This window comes from Cetorhinus maximus, chromosome 18 (assembly GCF_964194155.1).
Source record: "Cetorhinus maximus chromosome 18, sCetMax3.hap1.1, whole genome shotgun sequence".
Classification (NCBI taxonomy): Eukaryota; Metazoa; Chordata; class Chondrichthyes; order Lamniformes; family Cetorhinidae; genus Cetorhinus; species Cetorhinus maximus.
Window position 1 is genome coordinate 79,082,220 of NC_135896.1, and position 17,988 is coordinate 79,100,207.

Genomic DNA, 17,988 nt, shown 5'->3' on the forward strand with positions numbered 1-17,988 from the left:
TGGTAGAGGCAAAAATCCTCATAACATTTAAGAAGTATTTGGATGTACACTTGCGATGTCATGGCATACAAGGCTATGGGCCTAGTCCTGGAAAATGGGATTAGAATAGTTAGGTATTTGTTTGACTGGCACAGACCCAATGGGCCGAAGGGCCTTTTCTGTGCTGTAGACCTCTATGAGGAAGGGATGTCCACTGCATTCCTCAGATTGCAAGACACAATGGAGGAGTCCATCGACTTTCTGTCTAAGGCGATAGCGCTGGCACGCCAACGCACCAAAGCCAACACTGGTAGGATAGCGGCCACCATGGAGACCTTGGTACAGGACATCGGTCCTGCACTGCTGCATGGGCTGAACTCCATCGCTGATGCTATAGTTGGCCTCTAACATTGTCAATGTGAGAGAGGTGCGGGGCAGCTTGATTTCACTCCATCTACTCCTTCTCCTCAAGGAGTCAGCCAGAGGCCCTCAGGCACCCATAAGGAGGTTCAGCAGGTGCACGCCCCGGAGCCATCCACCCGGGTGATTTTGCGAGTGTCCAGCCCATCCAAATCCCCTCCTCTGGTGACCCAGCCAATCCAGCTCCACAGGCCAAGGAGGGTGCCACTACCACACAGCAGTACCCCGAAAGCAGGCCGGGACCCTCCAGGTCTCGGCCCTCCAGTGGACGCCCGCCAAGGTCAAAACAGACAGGGCGTAGCAGTCAGCATACTGCCTCCACCTCCACTGTGGATATTGGGGGAGCACCAAGACATTGCGACAGGGTTAGGAAGGTTAAGAAGACGTGGTTGCACGACCTGGGCACGGGTGTTAATCACTTGTACATAATGTTCACTTTGTTAATAAACTCCCAAGAATGTATCCTTTCCTATGGCTCCTTGTTCTGAGGATCAGTGTTCATGTCGCTCAGATGTGAAACCTTGATCCCTGCACGAGATAAAGGCAGGTGTCTCAGTTCAGGGCCTCACCCCTGTGCTTTGTGCAACCTTCCCAGCACATTGTGTGCCTTCACTGTCAATGGACACATCAGTCATGCCTGCACCTCGATGAGGCTTATCATTGCTGTCAGAACGTCTGGGGCCAGCGGCACAGAGTACCATCATTCTCTCTGTGTGCTCCCAAAACCTTTAGGTACGGCTGGCCCCCATCTCATCAGCATCTGTATCCAGTGACAGTGTGGTCCTTAAGGGTTCAGCTCACGAAGGATACCGTAGGATCAGAAGTTAAAGTGTCCCCACTGCAGCTCCATGATATAACCCTGTTCACAGAGTGGAAGCAAGCTGCCATCAGCCAGAAATTCACATAAGCTACATGAGGAACTATGGAGTGTCGCCACTGCATGTCATCGTCATCCTCCTGGAATGTAGGTACTATGGGCATCCCTTAATGCATCCCAGAGAGTGCTGGCCGCCATTTTGCTGGCCAGAGTTTAGTGCGCCCAACACCCCGCCCACCTCTGCCCCATTCCACCTGACCGATCAGCAGCAGCTTTGCCCGCTGGACTGCATACTGTGCTCTCAGCTCAGGCGCAAGCATTCTCCTAACCTACACTGCAAGGCTGCACTGTCAGCTTGAATCATTGGGAGGACTGGTCCAAACTTGAATGAAGACATTGCAAGGGGCTGTGAACGCCTCCACCAGTGACTGCTCCATGGCCAGCTTTCGCAAGGAGATTGTACAACGTACCCAGTCATCCAATTGTTCTGCAGACCACTAAAATGCTTATTAGTTTGCAGTCTGTGCCCGAGGGGTGAAAAGCTCTGGAGCATTTGGTGGCATTTTCAGATCTCTGCATAGCTTGAGTGGGCAGAGAAGTTAGAGGCCTGACTTCAAGCATGTCAATGTGGCTGTGTCTGAACTGTCCCAGCTGCGGAGAAATGGTCACTTTATATAAGGTTTCCCTAATTCGTGGCTGCTTCCTTCCACCCCACCCCCCACCATCCCACACCTGCTTGTGCACTACCATCAACTGCAGTGCAGCTCTTGGCACTACCCCCCAACCCACCAACTCGCCTCAACCGCAGTGCAACCTTGCCCCAGCACCACACTGTCACCCAGCCAGGAAAATGCGTTTTCCTGTGCCCTGACCTGAATGTGCGGTGCCTCAACCTTAAGGTCCAACAGGCGACCCTCACGAGCGCTGCGCAACGTTACTGTGCACTCACCTCCAAATTCCCCTCAAAGTGCAGCCCACCAGGTGCACTTATAAATACTGTTGTGAAGCACACACGCCAATGTGCCTGGAAGATCCAGCGTGGGGGGGATGATTCAGGCGAGCAGGCTTTATAACGATATGCAGATGTATTAAAATGAAGTTCCGGATGCGCGGCAGCAGGAAACACAGCCTGCCATTGACAGGTGGAGCGGACGATTGCAAACTGGTTTCACAACGTCATGAAACTGATTTTTGGCCGTCCCGCCATATTGTCCGCTCACGCCCATCATAGAATTTTATAGCAAGGTAAGAGGCCATTCAATCCATTGTGCCTGTGCCAGCTCTCTGAAAGACCTGTCTACTTTAAGTTCAATTGTGTGGAAGCTACTTAAACTTGTCATTAGGATTAAAGTGATTGAGCACTTGAAAATATGAGCTGATCAGAGAGCGCCAAAATTGCTTTAAGGGTAAATTATGAAAAATCTGGTTGAATTTTTTTGAGAAAGTCACTAATTTGTTTACGTGAACATCTAGGAGGCATTTGGTAAGATTGCATGAAAGAGTTTATTAGCAAAAATCAGAGCATGTGGGATTGGAGATAACCTTTTAATTTGGGTTGGAATGGTTGGGAGATTGGCGACAGTGAGAGAGAATAAAGGGCAGGTACTCTGATTGACAAGGTATGAGAGGTGGTCCCCAGGCATCTGTTCTGGGGGCCTTCAATATTTCACCATAGTTATCAATAACTCGGATAGAGGAATAGAGACTTGTACATCCATGTTTTCAGATGGCGCTCATCATGACAAATAGACTATAGCTTCACCAACTACCTACAGGCATTGTTATGATCCAAGCTGAGGTTACCCCTGGACAAGCCTGATCCCAGGGTGGAACCCAGCTTGATAGATCCTAACTTTTATTTTGTTTGTTTAGATACTTGTAGAGTAGCTATGGAACAGGAGCATAGGAGTCAGCTGATGAACTTTAGAATAAAATATTTATTCAACAAGAAAAGATGAACTATATTACAACACTCCTTCACCCACAACTATACCTTTACAGATGTATGCAGATTTGTAAGGATAACACAAGTCACAAAAGCCATCTTATACTTTAATGTTCACAGTAAGCACACAGGCCATGTAAACCTATGGCACCCTGTGGTCAGACACACCACACTCTGAAACCAAGTGACATATGACACCTCAAACAGATGCTATGGATCTCTCCTCAACTCCCCCCAGATGCTTATCACACTGTGAGCTAACCAGTCTCACTGAATTCCATCTTTCACACGAGGGATTCCGATCTCCACTCTCCAGGACCTCGCTTTGGAATCTTCTCCCAAACTGATGTTTTCGCTCAGACACCTTCCACAAGGGTACACTTCCAGGGTTTTGAACTTTCCTTCCGATGTTCCTCTTCCCTGGGTCACCACATGCATTCAATCTATCTTCCATGCACTCTCTCTCACCAACTCAGCCTTAATAGTACACCACTGCTTCACATGCCCATATCAAAGAATTACAGACCTTCAGTTGTCTCTTTGAACCTTCTTACTTCTTGCAAGCTGTTCTCACTTTAAATCTGAAGCTTGGAGCTTTTCTTTCTGCTCCTCACTCTTAACTTCACTTCACTGGGCCTTTTGTCAGGTTCCTGTCCTTCCTTTAACTAGGAGGTCTTCTTTGGACTTTCTCTTCTTCCACTCCCCTGGACTTTTGGGGTATTTCTTAGCTTGGGACTTTTTTGTTCTTTTGGGAAATCTGCAGTTCCCTATCCCGTGTCCAGTCCCTCTGGGTCCTGGCTTCAAACAGAATTTAAAACTGCTGCTTCTTTAGTTCTGTGTGTATGTCTGTGGGAGGAACCTGCCTATCAGGCACCCTGTTGCTAGGCAACATGACTGTCGTAAACGTCTCATTAGAAATGCAAGCAGCCTTTTAATGTGAAACTAAAACTCTATTTGACCTTTCTTAACACACAGATACAGAAATACAAATCAAACTTAAACTTCAAAGCTAAAACTCGTTCCTAACACTCACAAATACAAGTATAACTTACTTAATTTATCTCGATTTTTTTTTAAGGTACACCTGTGTTTTCTAAAGGAATACAAGGCACTGATCAAAAGATGGCTGATACCGTAAAGGAGCAACTTTCTGGAAAATTCCTATGTCGATTATACTCTTAGACCTGTCCTGAGAACATGGAATTTTGCACCTGAAGAGGTGTCAAGGACCAATTCAAATAAAGACACTTCAAAGAAAGGTGTGCAAAATGCAAAAAGCTGGGTTTTAATCTTCTGTGGTTGTGGAGACAATGGACTGTTTTCTGTACATCTCATCATAGATCCAAAAAACACATCTCCTGTTGATTTATATCTCAGAATGTATAAAAAAAATTTTGAGATGCAAGTAAAACGGACTGTAGTTGCAAGACATGCCTATTTCCCTCTCCCGGGAATACATAGAGAAAATGGTTAAAACTGGCTGACAGCCAGCAAGTGGCAAGAAGAAGTGACAGAAACAAGAAGAACAACAACAGGCTTGCTGGAGGCAAGTTGTCTAGCAGGCAGCAAGCAGAAAGAAACAGGACAGCCTTTTCAGTTACCCCCTGCAGGGACAACCAGGTCACCTCTCCCTCTGGGACAAGCCAACAAGTGTCTTCAACAGACTGCGAATTTGCCAAAGTCAGCTCTACCAAAATGACACAACTTAACAGCCGCAATGTACCACCATTTATGCCTCACAGACAAGCCAAGGACTGATTTGTATATACATAAAAACTTTTATTTGGACTCTTAACTTCTCATTTCTGAAGTGTGTGTGGGTGTCTTGCCTTTATTATTTTTCTTCAGGTTTTAATAACTAAAAAACCTACTCTTTCTTTGAGTCAAGAAAGCCTGGTTAAATTGGCTCCTTATAAAAATTAAATACATTTGGGTTGGGAAAAGGTATCCACAGGGAAAGAATTTTAGACAGAATTTTAGAAGAGGTTGAAAAAGAGAGGAACCAGCTTATTCCTCCTCACCCAGTCATAACATGCTAAGTTAGCAAGTTAAATTCTTAAGTAGTACAGGATACAAATGGACATAGGCAAATTAAGTGAGTGGGTAAAACTATGGCATGTGAATTTCAATGTGGGCGAGTGCAAGATCATCCACTTTGAACCAAAGAAAGATAAATCAGAGTACATAAGAACTAGGAGCAGGAGTAGGCAATTCAGCCCCTCAAACCTGCCCCACCATTCATTACGATCATGGCTGATCTCATTTCGGCCTCAACTCCAATTTCCCGCCCTCTTCCCATAACCTTTCAACCCATTACTAATTAAAAATCTATCTCCTCCTTAAATTTATTTAGCGTCCTGGCATCCACTGCACTCTGAGGTAGTGAATTCCACAGATTCACAACCCTTTGAGAAAAGTAATTCCTCATCTCCGATTTAAATCTACCACCTTAGCCTAAAACTATGGCCTCTCGTTCTAGAATGCCCCAGAAGGGGAAACATCTGCTCCACGTCTACTTTGTCCATCCCCTTTAGCATCTTATATATCTCAATTAGATCTCCTCTCATCCTTCTAAACTCTAGCGAGTATAGGCCCAAACTGCTCAATCTCTCCTCATAAGACAAGACCCGCATCTCTGGAATCAATCTAGTGAACCTCCTCTGAACCGCCTCCAATGCAATAAACATCCTTCCTCAAGTAAGAGGACCAAAACTATGCACAGTACTCCAGGTGCGGTCTCACCAGTGCCTTGTACAGTTGCAACAACACTTCCCTATTTTTATACTCTATTCCTTTAGTAATAAATGCCAAAATTCCATTTGCCTTCCTTATTACCTGCTGTACCTGCATAGTAGCTTTCAGCGATTCATGCATGAGGACACCCAGATCCCTCTGCACTGAAGCATTCTGAAGTTTCTCTCCATTTAAATAATAAGTCACCTTTTTATTCTTCTGACCAAAATGGATAACCTCACACTTATCCACGTTAAACTCCATCTGCCAGATTTTGGCCCATTCACCTAACCTGTCCATGTCCATTTGTAAATTTCTTATTTCTTCATTGCAACTTACTTTCCCACCTATTTTGGTGTCATCTACAAATTTAGCTATAGTACCTTCTATCCCTGAATCCAAGTCATTAATATAGATTGTAAATAGTTGGGGCCCAAGGACCGAACCCTGTGGCACCTCACTAGTTACAGCTTGCCATCCAGAAAAAGACCCATTTATCCCGACTCTCTGCTTTCTGTTGGTTAGCCAATCCTCTATCCAAGCTGATATATTACCCCTAGCTCCGTGTGATCTTATCTTGTGTATTAATCTTCTGTGCGGCACCTTATCAAAGGCCTTCTGGAAGTCCAGATATACTACATCCACAGGATCCCCATTATCCACTTTGCTTGTCACATCTTCAAAGAACTCTAGAAAATTAGTTAAACACGATTTACTCTTCATAAAACCATGCTGACTCTGATGGTTGCATTTTGATTTTCCAAATGCCCCATTACTACTTCCTTAATAATGGATACCATCAATTTCCCAATGACAGACATTAAACTAACTGATCTATAGTTTCCTACTTTCTGCCCCCCCGCCACCCCCCCACCCCCCCCACCACCCCCCCGCCCCCCCCCACCCCACCCACCCCCCACACCCCCCACACCCCCCCCACCCCCCACACCCCCCCCACCCCCCCCCACCCCCCACCTCCCCCACATTTTGAATAAGTTATATTAGTTTTTTTCCAATCCACTGGAACCGTTCCAGAATCCAGGGAATTTTGAAATATTATAGCCAATGCATCCACTATCTCCACTGCCACTTCCTTTAAGACCCTGGGATGTAAGCCATCAGGTCCTGGGGACTTGTCACCCTTTAATCCCAATAGTTTGCTCAGTACTTTTTCTCTAGTGATGATGATTGTTCTAAATTCCTCCTTCTCTATATCCTCTGCACTACCTGTTACTATTGGGGTGGTACTAGTGTCCTCCACTGTGAAAACTTAGGCAAAATATTGATTAAGCATCTCTGCCATTTCTGCGCTCCCCACTATCAACTCCCCAGTCTTGTCCTCCAGGGGACCAACATTCACTTTAGCTACTCTCTTTCCTTTTATATACTTGTAGAAGCTTTTGCTATCAGTTTTTACATTTTGCGTTAGTTTTCTTTCATAATTTACCTTTGCTCTTTTTATTTTTTTTTAGTAACCTTGATCTTAAAAAGTTTCCCAATCTTCCAGCCTGCCACTGACCTTTGCAATTTGGTATGCCTTAGTTTTTGCCTTTAAGTTATCTTTAACTTTCTTGCTTAGCCATAGATGCTTTTTCCCCCTCTTACCATCTTTCTTCCTCATAGGGATATATTTTACTTGGGAGGAATTGAATATCTCCTTAAATATCTGCCACTGTTCATCAACTGTCCTACCTTGTAGTCTTCCTGCCTGGTCCACTAGGGCCAAATCTGCCCTCATACCTATGTAGTTACCTTTGTTTAACTCCAGAACACTAGTGTGGGACTCAAGTTTCTCACTCTCAAACTGAACTTGAAATTCTATCATGCTATGATCACTCTTCCCTAGAGGATCCTTTACTATGAGATCATTAATTAATCCCATCTCATTACACAAAACCAAATCCAGAATAGCCAGCTCCCTGGTTGGTTCCACAACATATTGCTCCAAGGAACAATCTCTTTGTTAAATAGTGAGAAACTTGGAATTGTAGACGAGCAGTGAGATTTGGGGTTTGAAATACAGAAAGCATTAAAATTTAGCAGAAGATAGAAAAAGCAATCAAAAAGGTGAAAAAAGTTTGCTTGAGGGGCTGAATGGCCTACTCCTGTTCCTACTTAGTCCCATTCCTCTGCCTTTTGCTTCATAACCTTTTAATTTATATATTTTTAAAATATTTGTGGTATCCACAGAAAAGCTATTTTAGATTATGCTTTCATCGTTGTCCATGTCCAAAAGCTTTCTTAAATGTTCAGATAATTTTACTCCATTGCCTGAAACAAGCCTTTGATTTAGTGCTAATATTCCCACTTTTAAGTCAGTTGATCCATTCTCTCAGTTCTAATAGCTGCAGATCTTTGCATTCTGGGTTGACATATAATAGTTGCCCGCTCCCCTCTTTATGGGAACCCATTAAAAACCCTCCCACTGTATAGGCGTTGATTGTATATTGATGGTTAAGGCCATATGAGGATTATTCATGCTCTGGCCTGTTAGACATTTCATTCGTCTCCAAATCCTTCCACAACTTCTTGGTACTAGTACAAAGTTACAAAACCAAGAACTCCATTACTTCAATTGCTCACATCACCACGACTACCAGTGAAAAATTTTAAATCACCTAAAGTGAAGCTGCTTTAAGTCTGCCGTTGTCATCCCTCTCCTTTAAAAATCTACTTTTGAACATACTGTCCTAATAATCCATTACCCACTCCCAACCTCCCTTACCTTGTTCCCCTTATCTCCATGCTTGAAACCTATCAATCACATTTCTGGTCCTGCCTCAGTACCAAAACAGCCTTATCAAAGTCAAAAATGACATGCTATGTGACCATGGTATACTATCCCTCCTCGTCCTTCTCAATCTGCCAGCCTTTGACACAGTTAACCACACTATTCCACTCCTCCTCCAATGCCTGGGTGGGACCATTCTCACCTAGTTCCATTTTTATCTATTCATTTGCAGCCAGGGAATCGTTTGCAGTAGCTACTCTTCCTACCTATGCACCATTATATCTGCTGTTCTGTAAGAATCTATCTTGGCCCCGTTCCATTACTCATTTGAATTGCCCCTTGGCGATATCATTCAAAAACAAAAATATATCAGGTTCCACATGTACACTGACGACATCCAAATCTACCTCTCTACCACCCTTTTTGACACCTTCACTATCTGTAAGTTGTCAGTCTGCTTGTCCAACATCCAGCACTGGATAAGCAGAAATTTCCTCCAACTAAATATTGGCAAGATCAAAGCCATTAGCTTTGGTTCCTGCCACAAACTCCATTTTCTAACACAAATCCATCTGTCTCCCTGGCAACTATCCGAGGCTGAACCAGACTGTTCACACCCATGATGTCACATTTGGCCTCAAGCTAAGCTTCTGACCACATATCCACATCATCACTAAAACCATCTACTTCCACCTCTGTGACATCGTGCCCCTACTTCAGTTGATCTGCTGCTGTGCCCACATCCAATCATTTGTTACCTCTAAACTTGATTATTCCAATTTACTCCTGGTCATTCTCTCCTGTTTCCTGAGCCACACCAAGACCTGTCCATCACCCCTGTGTTCACTGACCTACATTGGCTCCCAGTTGAGCAACGCCACGATTTTAAAATTCTCATTGTTTTCAAATCCCTTCCTATCTTCAACATTCCCTATCTCTATAACCTCCTCCAACCCTACAATTCTCCAAGATATCTGAGCTCCTCTAATTCTGATCTCTTGCATATTTCCAGTTTTAATCACTTCACCATGGGCAGCTGTACCTTCAGCTGCCCAGGGCTTAAACTCTGAATTCACTCCTTAACCCCTAAGATGTGTCTTAAAACCTACCTCTTTGACCAAGGTTTAGGTCATCTATTTGGATATCTCCTTATGTGGCTTGGTGTCAAATTTTGTTTGATAACACTCCTGTGAAGTGCCTTAGGTTGGTTGAAGGTACCATTTAAATGCAAGTTAAGATGCTTTTACATCAACAGTTTTCATTTGGATTCCATTTGCAAGCTGAATCTCTAAATCTATACCACAAAATCTAACTCATTTATGCCCACAGCAAAGCTGTTGACACCAGTTTTACATTTGAAATTCGGCTGCAAGTCACAGAAGGATGGATTTACATAGTATCATTATGGCCTCAGGACATCCCAAAGTGCTTTGCTGCCAATGGAGTACTTTTAAAGACATCCAAAAAGGCAGACAGGAAAATATCACCAAGCAGTCCATTGAACCAACCCACGAAGTTACAATGTGACAAAGCATCCCGGCCCTCAGTATACTTTTCCACTTATAGTCAGTTAGTCTCTTGGGATAGGCAAAAAAAAAGATGAAAACCTAGCCCACTTCAGGGAAACCAATTCTGGGAAATTCCCCTTCATCCCCCGAAGGCAATCCAAATGAATTCCAGGATATCACAGTGACCATGAGGTACGTACCAACCTATCTTCTGTATAGAGCAATATTAGTCTTAGTGTGGTCATGGGTTAACTGCTTTTTGAACCGTTGCACATTAGCCAGGAATTTGTATCAAGCGTCATGTGTAAAGTGAAACCTCCTGACATCCAACCTTGTCGTGTACTGTACTTACATAGCTTATACTCATGAACCATAACCTATCTACTTTAAATGGATTGTCAACATAGATAACAGAAAATGCTGAAAATACTGGAAATAGGTCTGGCAGCATCTGTGGAGAGAGAAAAAATTAACATTTCAGGTCTGTGATCTTTCATCACAGGTTGTGTTTCCTATACTGCAACACTTCAAAAGTACTATATTGGCTATAAAAGATTTTGGGATGTCTGGTGGATGTGAATGGCATTATATAAATGCAAGATGCTCCTTTTAATTTTTTTTTTTAACTGAAATCCTAATGACTGCCTCTGGTTAATAAAGAAAGAACTTGCATTGATATAGCACATTTCACAACCACGGATGTCCATAAGTGCTTTACAGCTAATAAAATAATTACTGAAGTGTAGTTATTCTTGTCATGTCAGGAACATGCAGCCAATTTGCACACAGCAAGGTCCCACAAACAGCAATGACTTAATGACCAAATAAAAACATAAAATGATGGAAATACTCAGAAGTCAGGCAGCATCTGTGGAGAGAGAAAGAGTTACTGTTTCATTATCGACCTGAAATGTTACCTCTATTTCTCTCTCCAAATTTCTGCCTGACCTGTTGAGCATTTCCAGCATTTTCTGTTTTTAATTAAGTTTTCCAACATCCACAGTACTTTGCTTTTGACCAGATAATCTGTTTTAACACTATTGGTTGAGGATTAACTATTAGCCAGGACAATGGAAAGAATTTTCCTGGTTTGCCATGGGATCTTTCACATCCACCAAGTAGGGCTTTGGTTTAATGTCTCATTGAAAAGCTAACAGTCCAGCACTCCCTGAGTACTCACTGAAGTGTCAGCCTCAATTATGTGCTCAAATCTCTGAAATTGAACTTTCATCCCTAACTCAGAGGTGAGGATGCTATCGCTGAGTGAAGAGTTTAGGTTCTAACATCTCCATAGGTAAAATATCAAAATGATTCATGTACAGGCCTCAAAATGAAATGTGTCGGCCACTTTAGAAATTACAATAAAGCACACATGAAGCAGCTACTCAGCCTCATCGGAAGAGATATTCAACCATTTCCATATCTCTTGTCCGCCATGCCTAAGTACCCATTATTTATGCTCTAGCCTGGACCGTATCAGGCTATTCAAACATTCATATCAAATCCTGTCCTCATCCAATTACATCAGGGGTCACTGGACAATAATCAATAGTAGGAAGACTGTTTGATCTTTCACTTCCCATTGCAGGGGCACTAATGCTGAAATCAGTTAACTCGATGCAGGCTAAAAATTTAAACTGGGGCTACACTGGTGTTTGCTGTTCATTGGATATCAAGCTTTAAACATCATCTTAACAAGTGATTCATTGTGCAGAGGAGGAAAAAAGGCTTTATAAGGGATACTACCATCACATTGGGGGTTGGCACCTCAACGAATGAAAAGTAACTTATATGTATTTTGCGGCTTTAACATAATAAAATGCCCCAAGGCGCTCCAAGAAGTATTGTAAAACAAAATGTGACACCCAGCCTTATAAGGAGACACTAGGTCAGATAACCAAAAGCTTGGTCAAAGAGGTAGTTTTTAAGGAGTGCCTTAAAGGAGCAAAGTGAGGTAGAGAGGCAGAGAGGGGTATGGATGGAATTCCAAAGCTTAGGGCCTAGGCAGCTGAAGGTGTGGCCACCAATGATGGAGTGATTAAAACTGGTGATGCTCAAGAGACCAGGAATTAGAGGAGCACAAAGATCTCACAGAGTTGTGGAGCTGGAAACAATTATAAAAATAGGGAGGAGTGACACTGTGGAGGAATCTGAAAACATGGATGAGAATTTTAAAATCAAGGTATTGCTTCACTGGGAGATCAGCGAGAACAGGGGTGATAGGGATTTGGTGCGAGTTAAGACACAGGCAGCAAAGTTTACAGAGGGTAGGATGTGGGAGACCACATAGGAGTACTTTGGAATAGTCAAGTCTAAAGGTAACAAAGGCACGAATGAGGGTTTCAGCAGCAGATGAGCTGAGACAGTGGTGAAGTCTAGAGATGTTACAAAGCTGGAAATACTTGGTCTTAGGATGACGTGAATATAGCAGAGGTTTAATAATTCAAATTATGAAGGGTTTTGATAGATCAGATAGGGAGAAACTGTTTCAGCTGGCTGGTGTCAGTAACCAGAGGACACAGATTTAAGATAATTCGCAAAAAAAAGCCAAGAGGAGATGATGAGAACTTTTTTCATATATCTAAGTTGTTACAATCTAGAATGCACTGCCCGAAAGGGTGATGGAAACAGATTCTCTAGTAACTTTCAAAAGGGAATTGGTTAAATATTTTAAAAGGAGAAATTTGCTGGGCAATAAGAAAAAAGCAAGGGAGTGGTTCTAATTGGTAGCTCTTTCAAAGAGCCGGCATAGGCACAATGGGTCAAATGGATTCCTTCTGCGCTGTATGATTCTATGATTAACATCCAAGTAAATGCATACCCACCACAGTACAAACTTATAATATATTTTTGACAAGATGATTAAATTTAAAGGCTCTCCTGATGGGTCAGTAGGTAAATCCACTACATCATTTGGTCAGTGCTAGGCTCAGCTGATTTCAGCCAGGCAGGAATTTGAGTCGGGGGAGAACAATAGGAAGTTTTATATCTTGCAAGGGGTCTTAGAAGAGATCATCTTGAAGACACTATCCATTAAAAGTTTAATAGCATTTTTCCACCACTGCCCAAAAGTATAGTGTCAGATTGGAAATGACCAACTAAACCCAATGTATTGTATAATTCCACATTAAAGGCAAGCCCCCCCTCTCAATATTATTGTAAAACCATTCATTCTTTTTGAAAGAAGGCGTATTTGCTCACTTAAGAAAACACAGTAATAATGGGTATCTTTCCAGAGCTAGTCAGTTCCACAACTTCAATCAGTAGAAACTAGTTAGGCAGGTTTAAGATTCTGAATATTTACAGGGATATTGCAGTGAATAGAAGTACAGTTACTGGTAAACCAGATACACATACCTGGCAATTGAACTTCGTGCTTTAGCGTTTTTTTGTCTGACAAGATTTTTCTTCTTATTTGCTTTAATTAAATCGTGAGATTAATGGTGGAAATGTTATTTCCATTTGAATCTTACTGTGAAATTTGTTTTTGAAAAATTCACCTTCTGAAGTAGTTTTATTTGGACTGGCAGGCTTGTATACAATATTGCCCTCCACCAGGATATAAAACTATGAATACCTCTCAGCGGGGGAGTGGGGATGGTGGTGGTCAAAAACATTTGGGTTTTAAGAAGGTTTTTCATGATTTTGAGAAATGTAACAAGATGGTGAAGCGAAGAAGTTTCAGGACATGAGGGTAAGACAATGGTGCAGCAGTGAAATAGTGATATGTGCAGTAAACCAGAGCTGGAAGAATGAATGATGCCGGTAGGAATATAATGCTGTAATGTTGCAGAGAAGCAATGGAGCGGTTTGAAGACAAGGGCAATGTTTGCACTACAAGTCTGGGAGCCACTGGAAGTTGAGAAATGGGAAGGTTCAGCTGGGAGAGAGTAGTGGCCCAGGCTAATGACTGTCCACATAAAAAGGAACTTTATTATAGAAACAACATGGAGCACAATTTCACTGTATGTCAAAGCAGTGACATTTGACATGGAAAAGGAATAAAAACAGAGAAGCTATGCAAGCAGAACTTAGTTCAGAATTGGATCAATCTACCTGAGCTGCAACGCTTTAGAAAAGTCAAGCCTGCAAGTAATAAAGGTATGAAAGGGACTTTCAGCAGCAGTGGAGGGTGGGTAGGGAATCTTAACGCTGGACTGGATGTGGGCTGCAAAGCTGAAACCAGAGTCGAGCAGAGCATCAAGACTGCGTGTGTGAGTGGATATCAAGGGGGATTGGGATTGGAGGCTGCAGTGTAGTTTCTAATTGAGGTCATATTATAATCTTGCCCATGTTGGGAAGAGCTCTGGTTTATTCACCACTGCAGAATCAGTCTATTGACATGGCAATAATTCTAGGACAGGATTGAAGGCATAACCTCTCCGGCCCGGGATTATTTTCAGTTTGCGCTGTCAATTTCGGTTGAAATTACCACTCCGACCCCCGAGTCCTTGCGGTGGCGGAATCAGTACAAAATATATTATAGAGGTAATTCGGGAATTAGATCAACTTCGCTCATTTAATTCGAGGCCAAGAGGATACTTTCGCTGTTAGTGTAAAGTAACCCCTGGGACTCACATCAGACACTTCCTACTTCCCGTCGGCTCCTCCATTCCTTGGTGTAAATGGGGATTGCACACTGGTTACAGGAACACACTAATCTACGCGATTAAATGGCAATAGGGTCGGGGACTGACGCTATTTTGCAAGCTGTTGACGAGGATTGAGTGGGGATTAGTGCCTGAAAATGACCAAGAAGCTAACAGTGTAAATGCCCCCGTCTCCGCACCCACGCACAGTTTATAATGTGGACATTTACTCACCAACCGGATCTGGGTGCTGATGAGCACGTAAGGCATTTTGACAGCCTCTTGCAACCTGGCGCTGTGCAGCTCTCTCTGTGGCGCTGATATTTCGCTCTCCGCGGCCCGGGACAGATGGTGTAATTTCCTCACCGACTCGTGCAGCGGCCAATCACACCCTGCCTGAGCTCACGCAATAACTCTTAAAGAGATAGCCACCTCATGGAACTGGCTCATAAACCATACAACTGCAGCCTCTCTGGGAATGTGCCCACCTGCTGGCATTTATGTCATCCTGTGCGTCAAACAAGTTTATCATTTTATCTTTCATTAATAAGACTTTCAAAATTATATTAACCCTACTACAGTGGGAGGCTTTCCTATACTTACTGCATTTCATTCATTCCTGGTATCATTTTGGTGAACACTGCACCCCTTCCAAGGCCAATTTCCAAACTCGGAACCGCTGTCGGTGTGCAGACTGATCCACATCTGCGACCAGTTCGAACTGGCCTCGGGAGCCAAGGTAAATCGTGGAAAGAGCGAGGCCATGTTCTTCGGGAACTGGGCTGACCGATCCTTTGTCCCCTTCACTGTCAGGGCTGACGGCCTGAAGGTGCTGGGGATATGGTTCGGAGGGACCAGGGCATGCGTTAGAAACTGGAAGGAGCGAGTGTCTACAGTGAAAAGGAAACTGGGCATGTGGGAGCGACGCTCCCTCTCCATTGCGGGTAAGAACCTGGTCATCAGATGTGAGGCACTCTCGCTATTGCTGTACGTGGCGCAGGTCTGGCCCATTCCACACTCCTGCGTGGTGGCGATCACCCAAGCCATCTTCCGCTTTATCTGGAGGTCGAAAATGGATCGTGTCCGCAGGGACACGATGTATAAGCCGCTAGATAAAGTGGGAAAAAACGTGCCCAACATCGCCCTCATACTGATGGCCACCTTTGTGTGTGGCTGCGTCAAGCGGTGCGTAGACCCTCAGTATGCAAACACCAAGTGTCACTACGTGCTGAGGTTCTACCTGTCCCCGGTATTGCGAAGGATGGGTCTGGCCACACTGCCGCAGAACGCTCCAAGTAGTTGGACCATGCCGTACCACCTGTCCCTCATGGGAAAATTTATGCAGAGAAACACCTTTGACCACAAGTCCACCAGGCAATGGTCGGCACGTAATGTCTTAGAGGCCCTGAGGGAAAAGGAGAGGGTGGATCCGGTGGGATGGTTCCCCGAGCAGACTGTCAAAGTCATTTGGCAGAATGCCTCATTGCCAGAACTTTCCAACAAGCACCAAGACGTAGCTTGGCTGGTGGTGAGAAAGACCCTCCCAGGCATATCCTTCCTACACACCAGGAGTCTCACCCCCTTGGCACGTTGCCCTCGAGGTGGCTGTGGTGGGGAAGAGACCGTTGTTCACCTCCTTGTAGATTGTGCCTTTGCAAAGAAGGTCTGGAGAGAGATGCAGTGGTTTCTGTCGAGGTTCATCCCGAGCAGTTCTGTGACATAGGACTCTGTGCTCTATGGGCTGTTCCCAGCGACACACACCGAGACAAACATCAACTGCAGCTGGAGGATCATCAACTCGGTGAAAGACGCTCTTTGGTCTGCCCGAAACTTGTTGGTCTTCCAGCGCAAAGAGTTGTCCCCGACCGAGTGTTGCAGACTGGCACATTCCAAAGTCCAGGACTACGTGCTGAGGGACGCACTAAAGCTTGGGGCAGCTGCTGCAAAGGCGCAATGGGGAAGGGTCGCTGCCTAAGACCTTTCTGCCACAGTGCACCGAGGGAGTGGGAACTGTGTAGAGCCCCTCAGGCTGTACAGCTCAAAATGAATGTCTGCAAATGATTGTAATATTCATCGTTTGTACTGATGCACCTTGTGATACATGTTGTAAAAGTTGAACCTGATTGTACTTTTGTAATGGTGATTTTGAAATGGTTTGGAATGTGGTTGAAGATATTTTATGAATAAAGTATATTTTTGCAAAAAAAAAAAAAAAAAATTTCCAACAAGCACCAAAATGTAGCTTGGCTGGTAGTGAGAAAGGCCCTCCCTGTCAGATCCTTCCTACATGCCAAGAGACTCACCCCCTCTGCACGTTGCCCTCGAGGTGGCTGTGACGGGGAAGAGACCGTTGTTCACCTCCTTGTGGAATGTGCCTTTGCAGAGAAGGTCTGGAGAGAGATGCAGTGGTTTTTGTCAAGGTTCATCCTGAGCAGTGCGGTGACACAGGACTCTGTGCTCTACGGGCTGTTCCCAGGGACACACCGAGACAAACATCAGCTGCAGCTGGAGGATCATCAACTCGGTGAAAGACGCTCTTTGGTCTGCCCAAAATTTGTTGGTCTTCCAGTGCAAAGAGTTGCAGACTGGCACATTCCAAGGTTCAGGACTACATGCTGAGGGATGCATGAAAGCTTGGGGCAGCCACCCCAAAGGTGCAGTGGGGAAGAGTCCCTGTCTAAGACCTTTCTGCCATAGTGCACCGAGGGGCTGGGAATCGTGTAGACCCTTCAGGCTGAATGACTCACAAAGATTGTATGTAGTGAATACTAAATGTATCATAATTGTATTGAAGCACTTCAGAGTGCAACATGATGTATGTCGATAACTCTAATACCATTTCACTGTCTGTAATGACCATATTAAAATGACAGTAATATTCATTGATTGTATTGAAGCACCTCGTGATCCATGTGTAAAAGTTGAATATGATTGCACTTTTTGTGATGGCCTTTTAGAAATGTTTTGTAATATTCTTTCAGATATTTTATGAATAAGTATATTTTTCCGAAAAAAAAAATCCTTAAGGTTCAGTGCCCAATACTGTAGTATTCCATATGGGACCCGACCGAGGCTCTGTACAGCTGGGGCATAACTTCAACCCCTTTGTGTTCCAGTCCTCTTGGGGTTTTAAAAACAGTCCCATTAACCTTTCTAATTGCTTTTTTTACTTGTGTACCAGCCTTTATTGATTTGTGTACTCAGACATCTAAATCAACATGCTCTTCCACGTATTGTAATCTTTCTGCCATTAAATATTCTGCGTT

The 17,988-nt window shown here is 43.9% G+C and overlaps 2 protein-coding genes across 4 annotated transcripts in view; one reads left to right on the plus strand and one right to left on the minus strand.

Annotated features, from left to right (window-relative positions):
- Positions 1-4,369, plus strand: part of dnajc17 (DnaJ (Hsp40) homolog, subfamily C, member 17) — a 209,390-nt gene extending 205,021 nt beyond the window's left edge. Inside the window, exon 11 of the mRNA XM_078563034.1 lies at positions 4,240-4,369. Within this exon, the coding sequence (XP_078419160.1) occupies positions 4,240-4,299 (60 nt within the window). The 3' untranslated portion in view covers positions 4,300-4,369. The remainder of the gene's footprint in view (positions 1-4,239) is intronic.
- Positions 1-17,988, minus strand: part of gchfr (GTP cyclohydrolase I feedback regulator) — a 40,591-nt gene that overhangs the window by 21,954 nt on the left and 649 nt on the right. Inside the window, exon 1 of one of the 3 annotated variants that reach the window (XM_078563043.1) lies at positions 14,957-15,126. The exons of 1 other annotated variant lie outside the window; for it this stretch is intronic. In XM_078563043.1, the coding sequence (XP_078419169.1) occupies positions 14,957-14,992 (36 nt within the window). In that variant the 5' untranslated portion in view covers positions 14,993-15,126. Of the gene's footprint in view, positions 1-14,956; positions 15,127-17,988 lie in introns of those variants that run through there. One more of the 3 variants, XM_078563042.1, reaches the window with a different exon arrangement.